We start from the raw sequence: 13459 nt of genomic DNA, 5'->3' as shown, positions 1-13459 counted from the left end.
CATACGCTAACATATAAATCTGGTATTTTTGTTTCCGCTTCTTCCAATTTTCGCTTAAATTACCTATGAAATTTAGATTATTTGGTGGCTTTTGTATATACATATTTTTAGCCACTTCAAGCAACAATAAACAACACACTTACCAACAATTAAAATTTTGATTTCATTGTAAATAATTTCCCATCGTGTTTCAAAGTTTAGAATATCTTTAAGTGGCGCTTATTCACAAGTGGCACTGCATGGTTCATTAAAAAAGATTTTCACTTTTTTTAATCTACTGCTGGCTGTGCCATGTCTAATTTTTATATGTTGGATACTTATCCAACATATAAAAATAATACATGGCAATGTAAATGGCTAGATGATGATTACAAGATCTACAAAACATTGTTTATTCTACATTGCTTCTCCAATATTCTGTATTACAATTATGATTAATAACATTGACACTAATTATGAGTGCTCTAACATTTCTGTTTTGTTAAGTAAATGAAGTACAAAATGTATACAGTAAGAATTTAAAGTCAATTTGTAATTTGTTTTTAGACCAGTGATGGTAGTTTAGGAGATATTTCCACAGACACGTAGTTAAAATAAGGAGACTCATATTAGACTATTTTCACGAAGGAATAATGACTGTATTATGGCAGGCTGACTGTATTGAAGTTATCATCATTTTTCCCATGTGTAATGTGAATACAAAAGTTTCTTTTAAAATGTTTTCTATGAAAACATCCATCTTCTTAAACAGATAGCCCTCAAGTGGTTATCCATTATCTAAAAATTCTGATCTGACATCTTGCAAAACCGAAGTACTTTTGATAGCAACATTCATCTTTACTTTCACATTCATTTGCATTAATAAGCATTTTAATATACTGGAATTAAAAATTCACAATTTTATGTGATACAAATGCTATTATTAATACTTATTGTTATGGTGCATCCACAACACGAATGAAACTGATAAATAATCTTATGATGTAATGGACTGTACAATAAAAATAATTTATTAATTGGAGAGTGATCTTTCTTCGCCTCCCACATACTGCCATCAAGGCTTGCACATGAGGACGCAATACAGTTGAATTTTGTTTCACCTTCCCTTTTCTGATTAGAGTTAAGTATATAGCACATTGGTAGTATTAAGTGGTAATATACCAGGCCCCCATTAACATGTTTGAAAAACAATCTAAATACAATTAATGTATATTTAATAATAACATAAGGAAATTTTATATTTTTGAACTTCGTATGCTTATAGAAAACATTACGTTTCACAAAATGCAAACTTGTATATATCATTTTAAAGGTAATTTATTACTGAAATCAATACAAAACACAAAGTTCAATTATTTGCAATACAAAAAAAGCTAAACGATAATAGTTATCGATATACATTAGATAGTGATGATTGCAGTGAGTTATCAGTACTTAGTAGGGTACCCTTTATTTTTTATTACAGCTTCACATTGACGTTTCATTGAGCTGACAAGAGTTTTAAGCTCTTCTTTTGTTATTACATGATGCCAGGAAACAATTATAGCCTCAATTAGTTCCCTTTTATTTGATGGGTGCCTCATTCGGACAAGAGTTTTCAAACGGTGCCACAAATTTTCGATAGGATTGAGGTCAGGACTGTTTCCTGGCCATGACAACAATTTAATGCTCTTTGTACAAAAACACTCTTTCGATATTTTGGTCGTGTGGCAAGGAGCAGAATCCTGCTGAAAAATAAACGAAGCATTGTTGGGAAAGAGATCTCTGATGGAAGGTAGAAGTTTTGGTTCTAGAATAGTGTCAATGTATTTTCTGGCATTCAGTGCCCCATCGATGACATGAAGGCAACCAATACCATCTGCCGACATGCATGACCAAATCATAACACTAACTGGGTTCTTCAAAGTTCCTTGAATGCAGTCAGGATGTAGCTCTTCTCCTATTCTACGTCTTACATATTTTCGCCCATCACTACCAAATAACGATATCTTAGTTTCATCACTCCATATAACTTGTGACCACTGATCATCTGTCCAATTAATGTGTTCCTTTTTCCACTGTAGTCTTTTTTTTTTTTTTTTTTTTTTTTTTTTTTTTGTTGCTGAAAATTAAGATAAGGCTTTTTTCGTGGAATTCTACCTCTCAGTCCAATATCTGTTAATCTTCTTCTGGTTGTTCTTGAACTGACAGATACACCAGCATCATTCAGATCACTTCTGATGGCCGCTGATGATATTTTTCTATCTTGGAGACATAGTCTTTTTATTCTTCTGTTATCAATAGATATGGTGCACCTTTTTCAGCCTTTTCCTTCTTTGTTTTTTATTAAATTTGTCTCCTGATATTGTAAACAAAACGTTCGGACTCCAGATGTAGTCACTGAACCACCCACCTGTCTTGCAATTTTAACATAGGAAAGACCACTTTCTCGTAACACAATAATATTACATCTCTTTCTAGGTGTCCAATCTACTCTTTTATTTGATGTCATTGCTTCTTGACTAAATATTAAATTTTTTTTACAAAAATTCCTACTTGTAATTGCAGTGTATAAGAAACAGGTCCTCCTTCTACAGAACAAAGCAAAGTAGTGAATTGTTTCAAGTGTAAACATGATGTCAACTTCTACTGGCAGTTACTAACATTTGATTGGTTCTCAGAAGAAGAACAGTGATTGGCCAGGGTAGCTAGACATTACAAACCACTTCATAACTGTGTTTTTTATTTATATTAAAGTACATATAACTTTTTTGTATTGCAAATAATTGAATTTTGTGTTTTGTATTGAATTTGTGTTTTGTATTCATTTGCGAAACGTATCATTTTCTATAAGCGCACAAAGTTTAAAAACATAAAAATTTCAAGTGTCCACAATTTTGGCCACCACTTTACATTTATGAAACACACATATATATAAAGTTATACAAAAATTACACAATGACATTAGTTTTACGCAAATTCTTTCTCACAAGATGTTGAACATTTTTTATCCTCTCCATTTGTGAGAGACATACAGTACACATCCATGAGCGAGGTAAAAGAATATATTACCAAGCTCAAACCCAAAAAACCACCAGGTATAGACTCTATTTCTAATCGTATGATTAAAAATTTACCCACCAGTTATCTGTTTTTCCTAGTAATGCTTGTAAATTATATGATACAGCATTGCTATTTTCCTCAAAGCTGGAAACAAGCACTCATTGTGCCTATTCCAAAACCAGGCCAGAGCCTTTTAAATCCTCAAAATTATAGACCTATCAGCCTCCTATCATCGTTATCTAAGATTTACGAATTTGTGTTACTTAAACGCCTGAATGATTTTCTCCGAAATCACAACATTCTTATTGATGAACAATTTGGATTTCGAGTAAAACACTGCACTACACACCAGCTGCTGAGGACAGTGGAGTTCATTCATGAAAGGTTTCATAACAAAATGCTTACTGGTGCTTTATTTCTTGATATAGCCAAAGCATTTGATAGGACTTGGCATATAGGAATTATTATCAAGCTCATACGACTTGATCTTTCGGCCCATTTAATTCACATTATTAACTCGTACCTCAGTAATAGATCTTTTTCTGTACGAGTTAATTCTTTCATTTCGGCGCCCCGTCCTATACTTAGCGGCGTCCCGCAAGGGTCACTTTTGGGACCAACTTTGTTCATTATTTTCATAAATGACATACCAAAATCACCTAGTATCACTCTTGCACTGTATGTAGATGATACGGCCATCCTAGCTCAAAACAGACACCTTGAAAACTTGGTTCACATCATTCAGAGATATCTCTCCAGCCTTGAGCACTGGCTCATCACTTGGAAAATTTAATGTTGCAAAATGTGCTGCTATGATTTTCAAACGTAGCCCCCTCCCGTGCCCTTCCATTAATTTAAAGTTTTTCAACGACTATGTTCCCTGGTCAAATTCTTACAAGTACCTTGGAGTTGTACTTGATTCCAAATTACGCTGGCACCTTCATATTAAAAATACTCTCAATAAAGCAAAAGGTGCTAGAGCCCAACTTTACCCTTTATTAGCTCATAAGAACCATCTGTCAATTAAAATCAAAATTCTTCTCTATACATCAATAATAAGACCAATCTTCTTGTATGCATGTACAATCTGGGGTACTGCTGCAAAGACTCGTGTGAAAAAACTTCAATCTTTTCAAAGTAAAACCCTACGTATGGCCCTAAATGCAGCCTGGTATGTCCGTACAGATGTGATTCATTTGGACTTGAACATTAAACCTGTGGATTATATTATCAAAAAACTTAGTTAAAATTTATTCCTCAAAATCGAACAGATTGATAACTGAGCACTTCAACAGATGCCTGCCTACCATCCTTCTATTCGCAGCTCAAAGAAGAGACCAAGAGCCATGATTGGCCGAGAGTTCGGCATCTATCCGCCATCTAAAAGGGCAAGACACGCCCTCTCAACTTCATTTCCAGCCCCCGCGCCATGAAGGAAGGACATCTCCTCGCCAAGCTGCACAGTTACAGCCATATAATTGCTTTATCATTGCTTTTCGTCATCTAACAAGATCTTCACGCAAAGTTATCAATCTGTTCGCTTAGAATCGCATCTCCCGCAGATTTTAATCTGCCTATGAATATTTTCACCTCGATTTCTTATTTTTATTTGCACTTCCAACACGTGCCATATGCCAATGAGCCTATTAATCTTAAACTCTTTCCTATCTGCTTTTTGCTTTAGTGTTTGTATTGTGTATAAAAAATTTTAAAAGACCAAAAAAAAGTATAAAATATAAAAGTACAAAAAATTACGAAATCCTAAAAACTTATAAAAATACTAACGATGTTTAAGTTTTGTTTTTCTTGCTATGCTTAATCTTTCTTGAGCCTGTGGCTCCCTCTATTGAGCATCAAATTACTCACTTATGCATTTTTCCTATTTCTGCTCACTTTATTTTAATTCTGATGTGGAGGTACATGGTTTTGAACTATAGGCACTCCGTAAATTTTAAATCATTGGCATTGGACATTAGTTTTCAATGGGCAAAACACAAATTTTCGTTATTTGTCTTTTAGGTATTCCTTTTTCAGTCTTGACATCAACAACTCATCCCATCTTTACGTGGGAATAATTTCACAGTTCTACCCACAGGCCTATTACAAATAGCAGTGTTATCTCCTTTTACAATAACTAAATCATTTAGTTTTAGATTGACTTTTTCGAATACCCATTTTGATCTCTGTTGTAGATAACTTAAATAATCATTGGACCATTTCTGCCAAGTTAATTGGATTCATTTGGTGTGCCTTTGAGTGATTTTGATTTAGTCTTGTGAATATTTGTTACATCAGGTTCAATAAGATAATTAATTTATCATCCAATTAAAAAGTGGTCAGGAGTCAAAGTGTTCATATCATCTGCATAAGATGAGAAAGGCACAAGGGGGCATGAATTTAGAACACCTTCAATTTGTGTAATTACTGTGAAAAATCCCTCTTTTCGGGGAAAAGACACTGGTAATGAGATTATTGTCAACCTACAGTTACGACCCTATTCTTTTAATATCTGCTGCTGCAGCTTCAGTGCTTTTTTTTTATTATTATTTGAAAAGAAAATGCATGGAAATGTTATGATTTTTTCCAAAAATTAGTGCTGTAATCTGAACATCTGCCATATCTAATGTAACCTTCTATATAGCCAGACAGTTCATGCTTATTCACAGTTTTGTGAAGGGAGATATGCATTTCTGTTTTGGTTCATATATTTTGGATTACAGGTTCCTTCAGTTGATGTTTTTATATTTAAATCAGAAAAAAAAAAAAAAAAAAAAGCTAGGAACACTTTAAAATTCTGTGCCTTGTATCTTTGCATTCCACGCAGTCAACCAAGACAGTACTATAAGAGGATAAATTTAAAGCTTGCACTGCAACCTGTTATCACTTTCTTGCAAATTACATTCGCAAAACTTGCAGAACTTTAAGTATTTTATGATAATCAAAGTTTAGTATGGTGAAAGCATAACAAAAAGAAATATTTAATAATGGATTATGATTAATAATCATTAATAATTGCATTGTATTACTTTTCTTTATCAGTTTATTTTATACAAATTTTTATAGCGTTGCTGTGAAGAGAGAGAAATTAGACTGAAGAGTGTAACTGCAAATATATCTGCATCTATGTCAAAATCCAATCCAGGTAAATATAATTTTATTAAAGATTGAGTTACATTTCTAATTAAGATTAATTATTAAAGAATGCATTATTTCAAGAGTCTTGTATCGAACTTAATACTATACAGTCAAAAGTCTTTAATCTGAACTCGTTGGGACTTCGGTGATTCCGGATTATTGATTTTTACGGATTATAGATCATCAATTTAAATCTGGTAAGATGGCATGCAGAAATTATAAAATTAAAAATATGAAACCGTAATTTATAAAATAATGAGCAATTATGATCTAAAGGGTATCAAAATTTACAAAAAAAAAGCTTAATATTTATTTGTTTACTTTATTAAACATTTCTTTCAACGCGCATGCGTAAAGCATACATTATGCATAGCCAAAATTAGAAAATTGCAACCAGAAAACTATTTGATTTGTATTCGTGATATTTATAATGATGAGGAATTTGATTTAAATCATATCAAAGACGGAGTACATCGAGATGAAATACTACATTTAATAAGGAATTATAAGCCGAATAAAATAAAAACATCTGCCCTGAAGATAACGATAGTGCTGACAGATCAACTTCCAGTTCATTGCACGCCGCGACGTTCCCCCTCCCCCCCCACGCAGAGCAGCATAAAATTGATAAACAGATTTCGGAATGGTTAGATAAACAAAGGATATGCCTTTATCCATTTTTTGGAGCAATTCCACTTTTTGTTTCATGGACATTGAAACATACTTTCGTTTTGTAGATCCTTTGGGAGCTCCAGCATCAGAAATTCTATTTGACATAATCGAAAGTTCAAGCTTACTTTTATAAAATTGCTCTTACAGTCTGCAAAAAATAATAAGCAGGATCCAATTCGAAGATTAAGGAACAACGCAATCGTCAACGTTAACTGAAATGGATAATTAGATAATTTTAGCTTATACCGTCCGTTATACATTAAAAGCGCACGCGAAAACGTATTCTGCGCTTGCGCACACACAAGTGCGCAGTCGTAAGAGGTCTTGCGTGCGCGCGTAAACGCCTATGCGCATGTGTCAACGCGGCGCATGCGCAGAAAGTTTTTAGCTTTGAGGTCTGGATTATGGGTGTCCGAATTAACGACTTTTGACTGTATACACATATAACGTGTAGAACACTTAATACATAAATAGAACTAACAAACTAAAGTTCCTTTAGTACTACTGTATCTAAAAAATTGCACTCAGATTTTCATATAAATGATATTTATTAAAAAAAATTATGAACCTAGCATTTTTTAATGTAAATTTTGAGCCTATGTCTTGAATGCCATTGCATCTGTATGCTGCCTGATAGATGTCACAACAATTAAGAAGTGTCTTCTGAATATTCATCTGGAATTTTTGCTCCTTTTTTATGTTTTCTACAGGAATGCATTACTTGAAAACTTATGTACTTCCCAAAAGAAATGTATGTACTAGTAGAATGTTGAACATTTTTTATTTCTAACTTATAATTTTTTTATACTGCCTATCCCCAACTGCAACTCTTTTTATTTCAGTTTCAATTTAGCCAGTAAGATAGAATGGAGAAGCATGTACTCTGTTATAAGATGGTATTGTCTGATAAAATGATAATCCGTATATGATGACAGGAAACTTCAGAGAGAATAAATTATTCCTCTTACTGTAAAATTTTGAATTCTGTCATTTTTTAAACATCATTCATTAATTGCTTTTGCACAAAAGATGCTGAGTTCATTTAAATAAGTAGTAAATTTAATCTCTACTAAAATCATGTAACCAGTTACTATTTTCGCACTCAGTGCACAGCCTTCTAAGATAGATTTGAAAGTTGCAGGTTGGACGCATTGCTTTAGACTGTCTCCTGACCCGCTTCTCAGAGCCATGTTGTCAGGTGATGCATGTTCTAGGCTGGATTACCTATTTATTAAGGTTCCATGCTTTTTTTCCTACAATAAATTATTTGTCACATTGTGATAAATTTTATTATGAACTATATTTCAATGTATCCCCTTTTATTAGATTATTTTTACTGCATTACATATTTTGTTTTATATAATGGTATTTGTCAATTTTTGTACATTCTTCTTTATCACTATTTTCTGCAAATGCTCCCTTACATTAGAATTTCAGATAAAAAAGTGGGCATATATGCAGAAATATGCCCTAAGTGAAGCTTATTTGCTTACTATGAAAAGTTAGCTCAACTGTAATTTACTTCCTTTTTATACCCATATTTTGACATGATAGAAATACATCAAGTTGACAAATACTTGTTTACAGCAGTGAAAGTCTATGGTGAGCTTTCAAAGAATGCTGTATTTTTCTTTTTAATGTACGCTGTAGCTCAAAAATCATAAGTAGGAAAATTGATTGAAAAGTGAAGCATGTATGTGGTACTTATTTCAAAAGAGTCTGAAAAAATTTGCATGTATAAATAGTCCCATAGTTAGAAAAGTACGTGTAAAAGATGGCTAATTCAGATTTGCACTAGAAATTTTGGAATATTAAGTAGTGCAGGTACTGTGAGATAGCCATATACTGTAAATAATAAACAGACATGTCATCCAAATTTTGAAATGCATTAAAAGGCTGTAAGGATATTGATGATTCGTCAAGGACAGCCCTATGGAGGCATTATAATAGATTTTTTAATAATTAGCGCTGCCCAAATAGTATAGTGGTTTGGGGGAGCCTATTACAATACTGAAGGGCATGAGTTCAAATCCGAGAGAAGGCATGAATGCAAATGTATAGTGCCTGTGCGGCAGGGGGCACTCCAGCCAAAGTATGCATCCAGCCAAAAGTCCTCTCGAGAGGGGAAGAGGGGTGGGAGATCCTCGGACACATGCCCTAGGGTGCTCACTTTCAAAATTGGAAGGTGGAACTAAGTGAAGCCATACTGTCATCTGCATGGTGTTCAAGGGCTTTACACCAATGACAGGTGCAATCTTGCTTTGTCTGCCACAGTAAGTTTTGTGGGCTTGTTCTGATGTCCTGAGTCCCACCAGCAGCCGAGCAGTAGAGTCACCGAACACTGGTAATTTGGTCCAACATTCGAATCCCATGAATGTGGTGGTTGTATACACATTTTTGTGGTTTTCCAAATGTGTAGCGCGTTAATGAGCCGGTTTCTCTTAGGAATCGCTTCCATGAAGGCATCCATTTCCTAGGTGAAAGCAAGCTAGTTTTCCTTAAAAGATATTCTTCACATACTTTGCCCATAGTCCTTGTGCTACTTATTTTCATTCCAGTTATTCTATTTATTTATTATTTCCTCCCCCCTTTTGAGATTAAAGGATGCTCTGCTTTCTATGCTTGCAACTGAAAAACACTTTTCTTCATAAAGATAGCTTCACTTAACAGTGTTCCTAGGCTGCACCAAATTTTTATCTGATTAGACTGATTTATGCTTACAAAGCTGTTGCCTTGCTCATTTTAGTGGAAGCTAGTTTGTCTTTTCAGAAATACCTGAAATATTTTTTTAATCACAAAATTTTATTTAATTTTGCTTATTTTTAACAGATGTATAATTTCTTATAGTTATGGAAAATTTCTTTTTCTTATAGTACGTCAAGTTAAGCTAGCATATGTAGACTCAGTTGTTAAACCTCCCCGTGATGTAGCTCGAAGACAAGCAAAAAATGGAACAGGTCTTCCTGTGAATCATAAAGTGAAACCTGGACCACCTTCAAAAGCTACTCCTAGGCCATCTGCACCTTCCATCAATGTTGCAGTTGCATCAACTAGTAAAGCCCCGATCAATTTCGTTCCTAAGAGTAAGTACTAAAGAAAATTTAAAAAGTAATGTGTTAATCCCTTAGACTTAAATATACAAAAATTATTATTCAAAATCTTATATATGTGTATATATATATGTATATATATACCATTCTTATAAATAGTGTAGTTTAACTGATGCTTATTTTTTTATCGTAAGTAAACAGTTTTATACTGTTGAAAATTGAGCATTTAATTGATGTTATGTGCAGTTTTAGTGACGTCATTGTTTTGTTGCATTATTATGTTTTATGCATCAAGCATCACTGTTGTTTCAGTCATTCTAAAAAGTTGACATGTTAGCAATAAGACGTACATAAGTTTTCTTTACCTTTTTGTTAATAAAGTCCAAAAATTTAATTAGCCATTACTCCGTTTATTAATTTTATAACAGGTTATGGGGTTTTAGTGACGTTTAACTGCGTAAATAAAGTAACGATGGCTATGTTGACGTATTTGAATCTTTTGCTGCATATTTCCTGGTTAATGACGATGTAATATGGAAGCTGAAAGTTTTGTTCAGTGTGCCAAACTGGAAGGTTTATGCAACTGGAGTGATTGGAAATTTGAAACAAACTCTTTGTTTGTGCTCATCGATTATGTGGGCATCTTGGATAATTGTCTTGGATAATTGCCCTTGTCGAGCCAAAAGCACTGGCAGAAGGTGCGAATGAAAAGACGATACACGAGTACAACGAAGCTGCAAAGGCAAATGTGAAAGCTGTGGTGATCATTTGCACAAATGTATCACTGAATGTGTTAAATTTGATTCGTATGCATTGTAATTCTGCACAAGTGATATGGAATGAGTTGTTAAGTAATTTTGAGAAAGTGTCAAGTGTGAAATTTGACTCTCTTCTGCAACAGTTTTTCACTTTTCGGATTGAGAAAGGGGAAAGTGTAATGCAATCACTCACACATTTACGTACACTGTGAGTGGATCTTCAGTGTGAGCAAGAGTTGAGCAGTAAAGGAAAGTTGCCTCAGAACTTGTTAGCACCATGAATCTTACCTATTTTCCTGATGACAAATATATCGAGTTCAAATCAAAGTGGGACTCAATGCCATAGACGGAAGAGTCACCTGAAAAACTGATCAAACAGATTAATATGTGGCTACAAAATCAAGAGCTTAGAAATGAAAGTAAACATTTGTGGCAAATGCTAATTATAGCGCAAAACATAGTGGAAAGAAATGGAAGAAGGGTGGTAAAAACCTCAGATGGTCAGCCAATCCCAACCCTTGACAACAAATAATGCCAAAATGATGAAGAGACTTAGTAAGACCAGTGATGGTGTGAAAGGTTTCAATGGAATCTGTTTTCGTTATAATAAGCCTGGGCACATTGGTAAATTTTGCCCAGTTTTCCCTGACATGCCAACCACACCGAATTGCAAAACAGAGACCTTCTTTGCAAATACTCAATGCAGTGCATTTGCTTGTCAAGAAGAGGATTGGGGCCAAAATGTGTGGCTTTAAAGACGATGGAGCAACAGCACACATTACAAATTCAGCCGAGTATTTCAAGATGTACCGTCACTTTAACAAACAAGCAGAAATCACAGTTGGTAACAAACAGACAATACCAGCCTATGGCTGTGGAGACATTGACTTGAGCGCGATGGTTGGAAACGTACAAGAAACTATTGTGCTCACTGATGTACTGTACGCACCAGAAATTGGCAAAATTTTGTTATCAGCTTCGAAGACAATGAAATGAGATATCTCTGACTTTATTGATTCATACAATATGATTTGTCGTTTCTTTTGCAAGGAGACCTTAGATAATATAATTTTAGAGGCCCAATGTTCATCAAATGGACTCTTTGAACTACGTACAAAACCAGTCAAGCCACAAGGGGGTTCTGCTTCTGCAGCCTTCTTGGTTGACAACTACTTTTCCTGAGATGCCAATGAAGATGACGACAAAATTATCATTATCACTGTTGTTTCGACGACTTGGGCATCAAGGAATACAGTACGTGAAACAGTACCTGCACCAAAATTTAAGATTTTATCAACAATGGACTATTTTGTAAACCATGTGCATATGGTAAACAAAGTCAATGACCATTTAAAATAGAAATGATTCAAAACACAAAAGTCTGGTGAGATAATACATGCAGATTTACTCGAATCGCCAGTCTTATCAAGAGATGAAAAGAAGTACATGTTAGTGATTAAGGAGGATTACTCTAAGTTTCAACATGTAGAATTTCTGAGACATAAAGACGAGGCTGTGGATAAAATCAGGCAGTTTCTTGTTCAGGCCAACAAAGATGATATAAATGTAAAAGAACTGGTCACAGACAGTGGTCACAGTTTGAAAATGACAAATTGGTAAACTGATTGATGCATTCATCAAGCTGCGAATCACTATACCATATACAGCTAAAATGAAATGAATTGGTTGAAAGAGAGAATCGTACAATAATGAATGCAATTCGCTCTGTGATCAAGGATTTAGGCCTACCACAGTTCCTGTGGACAGAAGCAGCATCTACAGCTATGTTCTCAATCAAACTGGACCAAGTAAAACTACGGAAAAATCTCCATTTGAGGAAGGGTTTGAACGCAAGCCGGCAACAGAATTTGAGTTTTTGGATCAGCTGCATTTGTACATGTACCAAATGTCAACAGAGGTAAATTAGATGACAAGGCTATAAAGGGCTATTTGTTTGGTTATTGTGATGATGAATGGTTATCGCATTTTTATACCATCAAGGAATGATACGATAAAAAATCCCAATGTAGTGTTCAATGAACAGCAAATTGGCCCTACTTCCCAACCTTCAAAATTAGCATTTAACACCGGTCTATCAAGTGGAATGAAGTTTATTTTGGAAGATGGCCACGATGATGCAGGCACACGGGGGCTGGTGATCTGTGCAGTGATGAAGTTGAACCAACACAGATGACCGCACGTACGTTGCGAGACCGTTCAACTATCCAACAGCCTGTCAGATTTAATGACTATGACATGTATAACAGCATTCTGAAGTTGGAAGAGCCTAAAACATATGATGAAGCAATGAAGTCTCCTGAATACGCCGACTAGAAAAGAGCCATGGGCGAAGAATGGCTTTGCATACCAAACATGGAACATGGCAACTTGTTGAGCCACCTAACAGACATAAAATCCTCAACAATCACTGGGTTTACAGAGTGAAGACAAATCCCGATAGCTCAATCGAGAAATTCAAGGCCCGTTTAGTAGCAAAAGGGTACACGCAGATGATGAATATTGACTACAAAGACACATTTAGCCCGGTGTGTTGCTATGACAGTATTCTAGCTCTAATTGCAACGGCAGCCAAGGAGAATCTCAAGTTATATCAAATTGATGTGGAGACGGCATTCCTTTACAGTGACCTAACTGAGGAGATCTATATGCATTAACCTGAAGGCTATAACGATGGAAGTAAGCATGCATGCAAGATGCTCCAACCTTTACACGGCTTGAAACAAGCTCAACAATGTTGGAATGCCAAGTTTACTGATGTGCTAACTAAACATGGCATGATCC

General features: G+C 34.8%; 1 protein-coding gene across 2 annotated transcripts in view; it reads left to right on the top strand.

The window, feature by feature from the left end:
* Positions 1 to 13459, top strand: part of LOC118193082 (transcription elongation factor B polypeptide 3-like) — a 242034-nt gene that overhangs the window by 220523 nt on the left and 8052 nt on the right. For both annotated transcript variants that reach the window (XM_085809426.1, XM_085809425.1), the window contains exons 9-10: positions 6106 to 6184; positions 9723 to 9932. In XM_085809426.1, coding sequence (XP_085665552.1) covers positions 6106 to 6184; positions 9723 to 9932 — 289 coding nt within the window. The remainder of the gene's footprint in view (positions 1 to 6105; positions 6185 to 9722; positions 9933 to 13459) is intronic.

The sequence above is a fragment of the Stegodyphus dumicola genome, chromosome X2 (genome assembly GCF_044657685.1).
Source record: "Stegodyphus dumicola isolate Sdum_Otavi_A_Nest chromosome X2, ASM4465768v1".
Classification (NCBI taxonomy): Eukaryota; Metazoa; Arthropoda; class Arachnida; order Araneae; family Eresidae; genus Stegodyphus; species Stegodyphus dumicola.
The sequence above is the reverse complement of the archived record's forward strand: the minus strand, read 5'-3'. Positions and strand labels throughout refer to the sequence as shown.